Source organism: Hibiscus syriacus, unplaced genomic scaffold (assembly GCF_006381635.1).
Source record: "Hibiscus syriacus cultivar Baekdansim isolate YM2019G1 unplaced genomic scaffold, ASM638163v2 tig00008013_pilon, whole genome shotgun sequence".
Lineage (NCBI taxonomy): Eukaryota > Viridiplantae > Streptophyta > Magnoliopsida > Malvales > Malvaceae > Hibiscus > Hibiscus syriacus.
In genome coordinates this window covers 1,755,034-1,767,585 of record NW_024062150.1, presented here as the reverse complement: position 1 = coordinate 1,767,585, position 12,552 = coordinate 1,755,034, and the positions used below count along the sequence as shown (strand labels likewise).

At 32.5% G+C, this 12,552-nt stretch overlaps 2 protein-coding genes across 2 annotated transcripts; both read left to right on the top strand.

Annotated features, from left to right (window-relative positions):
• The first annotated feature begins 2,749 nt into the window (after positions 1-2,749).
• On the top strand, positions 2,750-5,947 carry LOC120201953 (heterogeneous nuclear ribonucleoprotein 1-like). The gene is made up of 2 exons (XM_039202461.1): positions 2,750-2,788; positions 4,493-5,947. The coding sequence occupies exons 1-2, from the start codon at positions 2,750-2,752 to the stop codon at positions 5,648-5,650; spliced, it is 1,197 nt and encodes a 398-aa protein (XP_039058392.1). The 3' UTR covers positions 5,651-5,947.
• A 4,724-nt stretch (positions 5,948-10,671) lies between these two features.
• LOC120201952 (splicing factor U2AF 50 kDa subunit-like) lies at positions 10,672-11,910 on the top strand. The gene is made up of 4 exons (XM_039202460.1): positions 10,672-10,980; positions 11,081-11,159; positions 11,594-11,694; positions 11,746-11,910. Exons 1-4 carry the CDS (start codon positions 10,672-10,674, stop codon positions 11,908-11,910), a joined length of 654 nt encoding a protein of 217 aa, XP_039058391.1.
• Positions 11,911-12,552: the final 642 nt, after the last annotated feature.

Genomic DNA, 12,552 nt, shown 5'->3' with positions numbered 1-12,552 from the left:
TAAAATTAAAAATATTAATGAATTTAGGTGATTTACTTCATTCATTGATGACCATTCTAAGACTACTTAACTTTCTTAATGAGCGGCAAATCTAAAATTAAGATTATTTTCAAAACCTTATACAACGCGATTGAGAGTCAAAATTAAGATTTTTACCTACTCAATTTTTGTCCATGTTATTTTAGTAGCATTACAATCTAAAAACTGAAACTTTGTAATACTTAAAAATTTTGCCCACCAATAACTACTTGGTTTTAATGGAATCAGACACTGTTTTTATTTATTTAATGTTAAGAGTTTAAATCTTGACAATTAGATATGGAGTAAACTAGGTTATATGGATCTGTGCAAAACCTAATCTCGACTAGTTAATCAATAGACTGGAAATCAGTAGTTAAATGGGTAAAATATATAAATAATACCTGATTATAGGCTGCTATTTTTTTAGTCCTTATACTATTAAAAATTATAATATAGTATCTGGACTATAAAACATTGTTTTATCGAGTCTTCTAAATATTAAAAGTTTGAAAATAGTCACACGATTTTTCATATTTTTTAAATTGTTCTTTTAATAGTTAAATAACTTAATAAAATAACATCCTATAATCGATAATCATTTGTGTTCTTTAACATAATTAAATAAAAAAATCAAAGAGGATGACAATTATATCATTTAAGGGAAAACATTATAACCCCTCTTAAGTTTTTCCAATATTTGCAACATCAGTGGTGACTCTTAGGCTTAGTTTATTTTCACTGTGCAACCTCTTCAAACCTCTTATGTCTGCGTCGCGCAGACATTAGGTTTCGCAGACCGTTTGTTTTTTAGAATACAGAAGCTCTTTAAACGTCTGTGCGAGCTCTTCTTGGTGCAGACATGATTTTATGTCTTCAAAGGTCTTCAAAGGTCTGCGGAAAATTAAAATCATTTAAATCTATTTTAAAATATATATTGATTAATTTTTAAAATATGGATTTATTTATTTTAAAATACGGATTGATTTATTTTAAAATATGAGAAAATTTATTTTAAAATATGGATTGATTTATTTTAAAATATGAAAAAAAATTGTTTTTAAATATGGATTGATTTATTTTAAAATATGGATTGATTTATTTTAAAATATGAAAAAATTTATTTTAAAATATGAATTGATTTATTTTAAAATATGGAAAAATTTATTTTAAAATATGGATTGATTTATTTTAAAATATGGACAAATTTATTTTAAAATATGGATTGATTTATTTTAAAATATAGATTGATTTATTTTAAAATATAAAAAAATTATTTTAAAGTATGAATTGATTTATTTTAAAATATGGAAAAATATTTTAAAATATGGATTGATTTATTTTAAAATATGGAAAATTTTATTTTAAAATATGAATTGATTTATTTTAAAATATGAAAAAATTTATTTTAAAATATGGATTGATTTATTTTAAAATATGGAAAAATTTATTTTAAAATATGGATTGATTTATTTTAAAATATGAAAAAAATTTATTTTAAAATATAGATTGATTTATTTTAAAATATAGATTGATTTATTTTAAAATATGAAAAAAATTATTTTAAAATACGAATTGATTTATTTTAAAATATGAAAAAATTTATTTTAAAATATAGATTGATTTATTTTAAAATATAAATTGATTTATTTTAAAAAAAATATTATTGTAGTTGTATGGATTATTTAAATTTTAGTATTATAAAACTAAAATTATTTAAATTTCAGTATTGCAAAACTCTTTTAAGTTTAAAAAATTAGTTTATTTTATATTTTAGTTTATTTTAGCAGTCTGCAGACGTTAAAAAATAAACAGTCTTTTTCTTGCAGACGTAGACTTTTGATCCACCTCTTCTGCTGCAGATGTCTGCAGATGTGATCCGCAGACTACAGACATTTTATCTCTTCAAAAACAATACTACCTTACTTTAGTGTGTCGCCTACCACTGACAATCATTACTTTTCTTTTCTTTTTTTAATTTTTAATAATTATATCTTTGTGCTATATTTTTTGGGTAAATTATATGTCTACTTATTAAATTTTACTCTCTCTCATATTTCACACACTATACTTTCAATTTTTTCAATTTACTTACTAAATTTTAAACATTAAACTATTTTGTCACTCGATTGTTAATCTTGTAACGGCGTTATGACGTGGAATTATGTAAATGATTTTAAGAGTTTAAAAAATATTAATTTTAAAAATATAATTTTTAACACATCAGAAAAAAAATAACAGATACGTCGGAAATAAATAAAATATACTAATAAATAGGGTTGAGTTTTGTAATTTACTCTTTTACAATTTACCACCACCTTTTCTCTTTTCCTCCATTTCACTTTTCTTCTCTGTTTGTTCGAATGGAAAAAAAAAGGAACTTTTGAGTTTGGGGTCAAAATGGAATCTTTGAAGCTTTGATTTCATTAATCAATCCTTTTTGTTTCTTTTTTTTCAAAACAACTTTTTTTTGGTTCTTTAATGGAAACAAAAGCTGAGGAAATTGGAAAGAAACAAGCCATGCAAATGGTGAATCTCCCAAGCGATGAAAATGGTGAAGAAGAGATTGAGTTAAGCTTAGGACTTTCACCGAACTGTTATTTTGGGGTTGACCCAAGAGCCAAGAAGCTCATCAGATCATCTTCAATACCCGATTTCATCAACAACTCAACCGATGGTGGTTTATGGCAGCTTGATTGGGACGATATTGGTTCTAAAAGGGGAAATTAAGATGGTGGTGGAGATGGTGGGGTGGGGTGGAAGAGGGAGGGTGGGTTTGATTAAGATTTTTTTATTTAAATATTACACATCATATTTTAATATTAATAATATATATAAAAAAAACCATATCATCTTGCTCTTATTGAGTAAATATTAGAGTGACAAAAAATATTCAATATCTAAAGTTCAATTAATAAATTGAAAAAAATTAAAAGTATGATAAATGAAATAGGAGAAATAGTAAAGTCAGTGAGTAAGCGTGTAATTTATTTATTTTTTACTTTTGTGACACATTTTTCTCTGTCTTTATAGCACGTGTTTAATCGTTATTTTAGTTTATATTTTTTCTCAGGATTGAATTTGACATCACCATGACTGATCAAAATATCACTTATTTATTATTATACTGATCTTTTCTACTATGAACCATTGGATTGGATTTGGATAAGCGACGACGTTCGTGAATAGTTTTTGTTCATTTTGCTCGATTTTGATTTGCTATTTGTCAATGGACTTTAAGTAGCTTTATCATTTTTTGTATTTTGTTTGTCGATGCGATCATATCTGTTTGTATCTACATTTTGTTTGAATTTTTTATCAAGTTTTTAATATGTTTCTTATATGATTTTTGTGTGATCTTAAGTAACTAATTTTTATGTTAATAATTATAAGAAATGTCTTAACTACGTGGCTATTACCTATTTATGATTATAAATATTTATTATAATTTTAAATATTTTATCTTAATGATAAAACTAGTTATTTCCGTAAAAAAGAAAAAATATTCACATCAAAAGAGTATTAATACATAAAGTTATAGTACAAACTAAAGACGATTTTCCTCAAAAATCATCCTACACCTATATATATTTTTTTAGGCACCATTCATACTATATTTTTTGATCTAACATATTTTTTATAGAAAAGTCTACCCCTACAATGCACTTTAGGTTGATATGGCGACACGTGAGGTAAGACGCGCCCCCTGCAGCGCGCCTTGTTAAACGTATAAAAAATTCAGGTGTTAATTTTGTAAATATTTTTAAACAGATGCCTAATATGTAATTAATTTATGTTAGAGTGATATATGTGTAAAACGCCAATTTTATCTATTTATTTTTTTGTGATATTATTTTTAACGACAATTAATAATGTTTATTGACTTTTAAAATTAATTGTTTAAAAATATTAAAATAAATTTTTAATTACAATTGAAAGATCAAATTAATTATTATTTATTTATTTAAAAAATAAATAAAAATACAATAAAATGAATTAAAAATGACTAAAATTTAATAAAAATATAATGTAAAGCTAAAAAATACCACCTCTTTATTTAAAATATTCTTTCTAATATTATTTTAAAAATATAAATAAAATTATTTTTAATTTATTTAAAATGAATAAACATTATTAACTGTTTAGAACGGTATGATTTGTTTTGGGTTTCATTTCTTTGTTCCTCTAAATCTCAGTCAGTATAAAATGGTTTCTGTTAAATTTGTGTCAACTAGATTATTAGTTTTTGGGAGGGTCAAAATTACAATTTTCCCTTTTAAACAAGAAATTAAATGGAATTAGCAATTATTTGAACGCACTAAAATTTAATTTTACCTTGGCCAAGGCTGATTTTTTTTAAAAGCATTTTAATCTTAGTGATCCGCTTGATGGTTCCAACTTCATCCAAGTTTGTGATTTTTATCTGTGGGTTTTTAAGATTAGTTCACTATTGTAAGATACTATTTTTCTCCAGGTTGAGGTGAAGAGGGCGTTATCAAGAGAGGAGCAACAAACTTCGGCGAGATCTGGTAATGCTAATCAGGGTAGAAATTCTGGAAGTGGTGGTGGAAATATTAGGACCAAGAAGATTTTTGTTGGAGGGTTGCCTCCGACCTTAACTGAAGATGGATTTCGGCAATACTTTGAGGCTTATGGTAATGTAACTGATGTTGTAATCATGTATGACCAGAACACTCAGCGGCCTCGTGGATTTGGTTTTATTTCATTCGACAGTGAAGATGCAGTTGATAGGGTTTTGCACAAGAGTTTTCATGATTTGGATGGCAAGCAAGTTGAAGTGAAGCGCGCACTTCCTAAAGATGCTAATCCCGGTGGGGTTAGCCGGACAATGAGTGGTGGTGGTGGAGGAGGTTACCAGGCGTATGGTGCTTCTGGTGGAAATGTGGGTTCTTATGATGGTCGTATGGACTCCAACAGGTACATGCAAGCCCAGAGTACTGGAGCTAGTTTTCCACCTTATGGCTCATCAGGATATGGTTCACCTGGTTATGGTTATGGTCCTGCTAGTAATGCTGTTGCATATGGTGGATATGGGAATTATAGTGGTGCATCTGCTGCTTATGGTGGCCCTGCAGGTGCAGCTTATGGGAATCCGAATGCTGGTTTTGCAAGTGGCCCTCCTGGTGCCCCAAGAAGTTCATGGGGTACTCAAACTCCTTCAGGTTATGGTACTATGGGTTATGGAAATCCTGCTTCTTGGGGTGCCCCAAATGCCGGTGCTGGTAGTGGTGGTCCAGGTTCAGTGGCTACCGGTCAATCTCCCACTGGAGCTGCTGGGTATGGGAATCAAAGTTATGGATACGGTGGGTATGGCGGAAATGATGGATCTTATGGGAATGCAGGTTACGGTGCTCCTGGAGGTCGTACTGGTGGTAATCCAAATAGTAATTCTGGTTCAGGTGGGGGAGATATGCAAGGGAGTGCTGGCTACATGGGAAGTGGATATGACGATGCAAATGGAAATTCAGGTTACGGAAATGCATCATGGAGGTCCGATTCATCACAAGGTTCTGGAAATTATGGGGGTATTCAGGCAAATGGTCCTCATGGTGGACAAGTCGGTTATGGTGGTGGATACGGTAGTGCTCAGGGTCGACAAGCACAACAGTGATTCCGGGCATTTGAAAGACAACTTGATCATGCCTCTTTGTGACGGTTTCTTGTTCTGGGAGCAACAGTAGAGGCGCAAGTTGGATCTCAAATCTCCTTGGGGCTGGTTGGGTTGCTTGAATCCCAGTAGTTTAAAAATATATAATTTGGCTAGTTATAATAAGTGCTTTGAGGCATAATGGATGCCTTTCTTTGGTTTTGCTATTGAGTGTAGTTTTTAAATTTGGCTTGCTTTGTATTTGTATTCTCACTGCACCGCTACATTAATTATCAAGCTAGTGTTTAAGCAAATATTAGTTAATCTATCCTCTATCTGTTTTGATTGGCCGCTTTGAGTGCTGTATTATATCATGTAGGAAATTTGGTGATAGACAAATTATGCTCAACTTTTGGTATGACGGTAGGGATCTTAAGAAGATGTACCAACAATTTTACTGATAGCAGTGGAGCTATGGGCCACTTGGGTTGAACACTTCGTAATGGTAGCAATAAACGTAGTGGTAGTTGACACTTGAGGACGGCATAATCATTCCCCCCTGTATTTTCCCTTGTGTTGTACAGGAGGATAGATGCTCGAGAGTTCAAAGGTGAAGTCGAAGTGTCCGATCATGGCTGAACCTGAGCCTCATGGTTGTGGTTGTTCTGTTTGGTGTTGCTCAGCTGAATTTTTGAGTTAGCATGGGCGAGGCCCTTTGCCATACAGGTGCTGCAACGCTGCAAATTCTTGGGTTTTGAAGTCAAAAGTCCCCTGATCATCGTTTGAGTTGCGGTGGGGGTTTACTCAACATTTGAATTTGTGAACCAAAAAGAATGTGGTACGTATTGACTCAAAGCTGTTAGCTCTCTACCGGTTCAAAATTACATTATCCCGTGATTAGGGTATCGTGAGAGTGTATCATACATATGATGCCTGATGATTAGAGCATATGAGCGTAGTATGCCCTTTAAAGTTCCCTTCATATTTGAGTTTTGCAAAACATTGAATCCTGGGGCCCTTCTTCCCTTACACTGTCCATAGGCTAAGCAGTTTATCGTGTTAAAATGATTTTATTTTTATTATGAATGGTAGGTGAAATGACCCAATATATCTCCCTAGGCTGTTGATTTGAGTTTTGGTTGGTGAAAACTGGAATGGATTAGAAATAATATAATAGGGTTGATGTTTAGAATATTTTTTCAGTCATTATAACACATACCAAACCGACACAGTTGCTCGAACCTGGATTCAGATTCTTTAGAGAAACATTTCTTTTTACCATATTTAAAGAAAATTACCTTTGATCATTTCATCTCAGAAACTGGAATTTCAATCCTGAAAGAAACTGGAAAATCCATCTTTGATACGGGTTTGGATTCAATTTATTATTATTATTATTTCATTCGTCACTATCCAATATATCAATCATTGTCATTTAAAGGGACGAGACTCATCCATAAAATTTGAGAAAAAAACATTATGGTCTGAGCTCTTCATTGAACATAGCTTCAAATAATTTATTCTCACAATTAAAAATATAATCAATAAGTAAAATGTTGTAACTAAATAAATAATTTATTAAAAGTTAAAAATATGATGACTTCACCCACCCCCAATTTCTGAATCCAAACTTGTTTTAAAAGTATTTTTGGTACCATATATTGCCCGATCTATGAGTTGTAATCCGAGTTTCGGTGAAGTATAGAGTTGTATCTCTAGCTATAGTTTCGGTTAAAGGCTCTTCAACAATGAAGGATGGCGTTTTCGAATAAAGACGACCGAATGCCTAACTCTATGTTTATAATGACCAACTTCAAATTTTCTTTTACAACTTAATTTGGTTCCCTAAAGTACAAATCCAAGTCTGTTGTTTGTACAGCCTTGAATTTCTTTTAAAAATAAGCAGGTCAACTAACGGATTGGACTATCTGATTTTACTCACTCAAATTTTAAAAGGTCACAATTAAAAAAAAATTATCTTCGAATTAATCGAATCGAACAAAAACAAATATTGACGTTTCACTGCATCCTCGACTTCCTAAGCCGCTTCTTTAGTTTTGTAGGTGCGCCATTAAACTTTTACAGACAGAACCATCTTATTACGTTACATTTGCTCTTCTTGAGCCAAAATCTCGACGGAATCCTCCTCATAAGTGAGATCATGTTGAATTTTAATCTCCTCAGCAAACACAACAGGGATATGGATCAAAATGATACATATGAAACATCAATGTATGAAATACGTCAAGAATATGATTTGATCACAAAACTTTCTTCCAAAGAGAAACTTAAGGAAGATTTGATCACTCACATAAAACTTGATATCTCAATGTTTTAAGTTCTTATATAACTTTTTTCTATCAGACGCGATCAGGAGGGTAGAGTCGATTACAGTCAACGGTGCCAGAAGAGAGAACGACCAAGGCGGAAGTGGGAAGACAGCTTGAGATCTGATTTGAAGGATTTAGCCCTTACCGAGGACATGACCTCTGATAGGAAATTATGGAGACTTAAGACCAGGGTAGCCGAGTAGTGCGGGTTACATCCAAAGGGGTATCACCTCTATCTTCTTTTAATGCCTTTGTAGAAATTTCAATGACTTCTACTTTTTATACGTTTCTGTCATTGGAATTTTTGAAGGTTTAGATCTAGGGTAGCTGAGAAATGTTACCTTAGTTTAGGTTTTAACTCATTTGACTTTATTCCTTCTCGTTGCTTGCTATCGTTAACTTCTGTGTATCATTCTCTTCAGGTTTCCTCTTTTTAATTTTAGTCGGGTCTTACGTTTCTGTTTATATGCAGAGCCTTTTTACGCAGGGATTTATTTGCAGGGATTACTTCCCATTACAGACGTGCATATGAAGGCTGTTTCAACTATGCATTTATTTATTTATTTATACATGCATTGCATTTTACCTTTATTTTTAATTTTCTGACTGCCGAAGGTCTTCCACGGAAGCTGCTCTCAACCTGGCATTGGGGGCAGCCTACTACCCTACCTCCCTCTTATCCCATTGCATATGGAAATATGGTTTTGTTGTTGTTGTTTTCTCAAACATAATAGAGTTCTACACTTTCTATCATAGAATGCTTCGAATGGTGTCATTTGAATACCTATTTGATAACTATTACTCCCTCTGTCCCACTAAATGTGTCTCTTTTGGGTTTTAAAATTGTCTCATTCGAAGTGTCTTATTAGAAAAGTCAACAAACAACAACACTTATATTTTATTTTTTACACTTATATCTACTTTTTATACTTATCAAAACAAATATGTCAAATCTATCAATCACATTTTAAGGATATTTTTATCATTTCTCTTGGTCAAATATATCTCCTAAAACTATATGCATATTCAATATCAGACACAAATAATGGAGCGGAAGAAGTATTATAGATAAACTCTTCCAAAATTTTAAAGTGAATCTCGATTCTCTATAAAAAAAAAATCAAAATCATCATATCATGCAATCACACAAAATCTTAAAAATATACAATTTGACCAACTTTTGTAAAGAATAATTGGTATGTACGTTAAAAAAATGCACACTTTTCAAAAATTAATCGGCAATAACCAAAATCGTAACCTGATTTGTTGGAGTTGAAGACAAACCCAAAATAAAATTCCTAATTTTTTCTCTCATTTCTACTCCAAAATCTTAATTAGTTGAAGCAAACTCGAAAGGGGTTGATGCTTTGCCTTCACTCTTTGGCAAACCATGCACCGAAAACATCTTGTTTCAAATCGGGCTGTTAATATATCTCTCAAAGATTATTGTACATCTTATTACTATTGCGATGTATAGAGAGGGGATGCTATGCACCTCAATAAAAATTACATACTGAAACTCTAAATCATTCGACACATAAATCTTACTTTAAAACATAATACAGCATCGCTATCAAAGATGAAACCCTTTGATCATCCTTGCTCAATTTGTTTCACTCGAGCCAATAATGAAACATCTAATGGTTTCTTACCCTTAATTTGTTACAGAAACATCGATTTCACTTGAAGTTTTGCCAGCAATGCCCTATAACCCGACACACTAAGACGAACGAATATGACTCGCAAATATACCATCGATGTTTTACTCAAAGTATCAACTACTATATTAGCTTTACTAGAATGATACTCAACCACACAATCATTATCCTTTAAAAGCTTCATCCAATATCTTTTCTTTAAATTCAATTCCTTTTGAGTGAGTAGATACATGACTTTTTATGATCCAAATAAATGATATTTCTTTTACAATATAAATATGAACGCCAAAATTTTAATACAAACACTATTGATGTATACTACAAATCATGCGTCATATAACTATGCTCGTACAGCTTTAACTGACAAGAAGCATAAGTAATAATATAATAGGTCTAAGGTGTGCCACATTGGGACATCAAAACAACTATCAAATATAAGAGATCAAATATTTGTTGAATCCATTATTATAAATCTTTTTGACTTGAAGAGGGATGCTCATTTCTGTATTCACATAATGTTTTTCTCAACTTATCTGTCAATGCAAACTTGTTTGACACCTTTCAAATATAAAGCCATGAAGAAAAAAACTATAAGAATTACAATAATAAAAAATGGCTGTACCTTTTTCCCATATATATGGGGTAAGGGAATGTAAGATAGTAGGCTACCCCCAACACCAGATTGAGAGCAGCTTCCGTAAGAGACCTCCGAATTATGAAATGTCCTCCGTGAGACTCGATCCCACAACCTCAAGGTTAAAAACCTTGTACTCTACCAACTGAGCTGGATGGTTATTTCATAAGAATTACAATAATATATATATGTTTATTTATAATAGAATTTTAAATCTATCTATTGAATATATATTTGGGTTTCGAGATCATTAACTATTTTTTTCTTTGTGGTTATATGAACTAATTAATTAACTCTTTTTTGTTACATGAACCAATTAACTTTAATTTATGCAGATACAAGATTAACTGTGAATCATTGGACTTACATTGTATATCGAATTTGTGAAGGGAAAAAAAACTCATGCATAAACTATGAGAAAATATGGTTTCTGGTTCAGCTTCTTCTAATTTACAAGTATCAAGACAAATGGTTTCCTTAAACATGCATGCTACAGTCAACCCTGTTCCTAGCGTTTCTGTGACAGGGAAGCCTCTAGCTGTGGCTTCAACCAGCTCTTTATCCTTTGACTCTGTTCATCTAACAGAATATACCAGGCCTATGAGAAGGCTTTATGTAGAAAATGTTCCAGCTTCAGCCTCTGAAAAAGCTATGATGGAATCCTTCAATAATTTTTTGCTTTCATCTGGTATTAATCATATCAGTAGGACCAAACCATGTATTAGCTGCATTGTAAGTCTGTGATATATTATTTCAGTGGTTTATATTTTACTCCCGCTAAACATATGATTGCAACAGAGGAGGATGTCATAACATGCCTTGCAAATTGCAGATACACAAAGGAAAGGGTCGAGCTCTAGTTGAATTCCTTACACTGGAGGATGCTTCTGCAGCTCTATCTTTTGATGGCAGTACTTTCATTTAAATCCATACACATGACACTTCGGGGTATGTGTCTTTGCTTGCTTTGATTCATGAGACATATATTAAGGTGCCATTTGGCACACCGGTGTGGCGCAATGGGGAGCCCTCCCTACCACACTTGACCTCTTATTTTCCACTATGTGCCAAACGTGCCTTAACTACCCTGGATAAATTTTGAACTGATGAAGACTAAAAGGTTTCATTTTCAAACGTTTCTGCTCATTGTGGTGCATTTATGCAATTCAGAGTATTGTTGTACGTCATCTAACCTGCATAACTTCTATATGCTTCTCCTTCATTTATCTAGTCTTGGATAGAATACTTGTAATTTAATTAGTGCTTTCTGTTAAGCCAGAAAGATGCTAGTACATTTCTACTGCTTTGCTGTTTCTGAGGTCTATTGTGGTTACCATCGTAGCAGGTTTTCAGACAGTTGCTATTTTCATGCAGACTGGTGAAATGGAGAAATTAGGAGCAACAATGACCACAATCAATGATATTGTCGAGGATTCACATCACAAGGTATATATATATATCTTGCAGGTTTGGTACTATTTATTTGTTAATGTTAAGCAAGCAAACGGTATCATCACAAATGGAGAAAACAAAATGGATGATTATACGAGGGAAACTGGAAACGTACAGAACGTAGTAGATGATGAAATAAGTGTTGAAACCAAGACTACAGAAGAAGTTGCCGGCGGAAACTCTGGAGGAACTGCCGGTATAACCTGTTAGCAACGTTTTGGACAATGAGTTACGACGACAAGGTGAGTTTGAAGGTAATATTAACAGAGAAGAAAACCATGGGAATTTGGATGATGAGCCAGATCAGCCAGGGGGTTTGATAGCAACATCGCCTTTAAGAGTGAGCCAATAACTAGATTTGAAGAGATCCTCTCCTACTGACTACCCCAAAAGAGGAACCAGACTCTCCATATGACAAGGTTTCTGGTAATATCAGTAATGAAGTCATAAATGTAGATAAGAAGTTGTTGTCCAGATAAGATTCGCACCAGGAGGAAGGTGATGGAAGTCTACTAGAAGCCATCGACGGTTCTGCTGATAGTGCAAAAACAGAAGTAGACTATTGAGAAGGATGGAAAAAACAAGGATGACAACTTGAAACTGATTTTCGAGCATGTTTGTGTGTTTGTTGAGTATAGAAGAACAGAAGCATCATGCATGGTTGCACATTCTATAATACATGGAAGGTTATTTGATAACCGATTTGTGACAGTAGAGTACGTTGATCCGAACCTTTACCGGGTTAAATTTCCAAAATGAATCGGATCACTGCAACCGGAGATAAAACTGCTCCACCAAACTTTTAGCCTCTCCATATGATTATCATTTGAAGCATATTCTGCATGATCATGC

Coding starts and splice junctions, on each gene's coding strand:
- LOC120201953 (XM_039202461.1), top strand. CDS start 2,750: ATGGTGGTGGAGATGGTGGGGTGGGGTGGAAGAGGGAGG. Junction 2,789..4,492: donor GGTGGGGTGGAAGAGGGAGG/GTGGGTTTGATT, acceptor ATTTTTCTCCAG/GTTGAGGTGAAGAGGGCGTT.
- LOC120201952 (XM_039202460.1), top strand. CDS start 10,672: ATGGTTTCTGGTTCAGCTTCTTCTAATTTACAAGTATCAAGACAAATG. Junction 10,981..11,080: donor AACCATGTATTAGCTGCATT/GTAAGTCTGTGA, acceptor TGCAAATTGCAG/ATACACAAAGGAAAGGGTCG. Junction 11,695..11,745: donor TCGAGGATTCACATCACAAG/GTATATATATAT, acceptor GTTAATGTTAAG/CAAGCAAACGGTATCATCAC.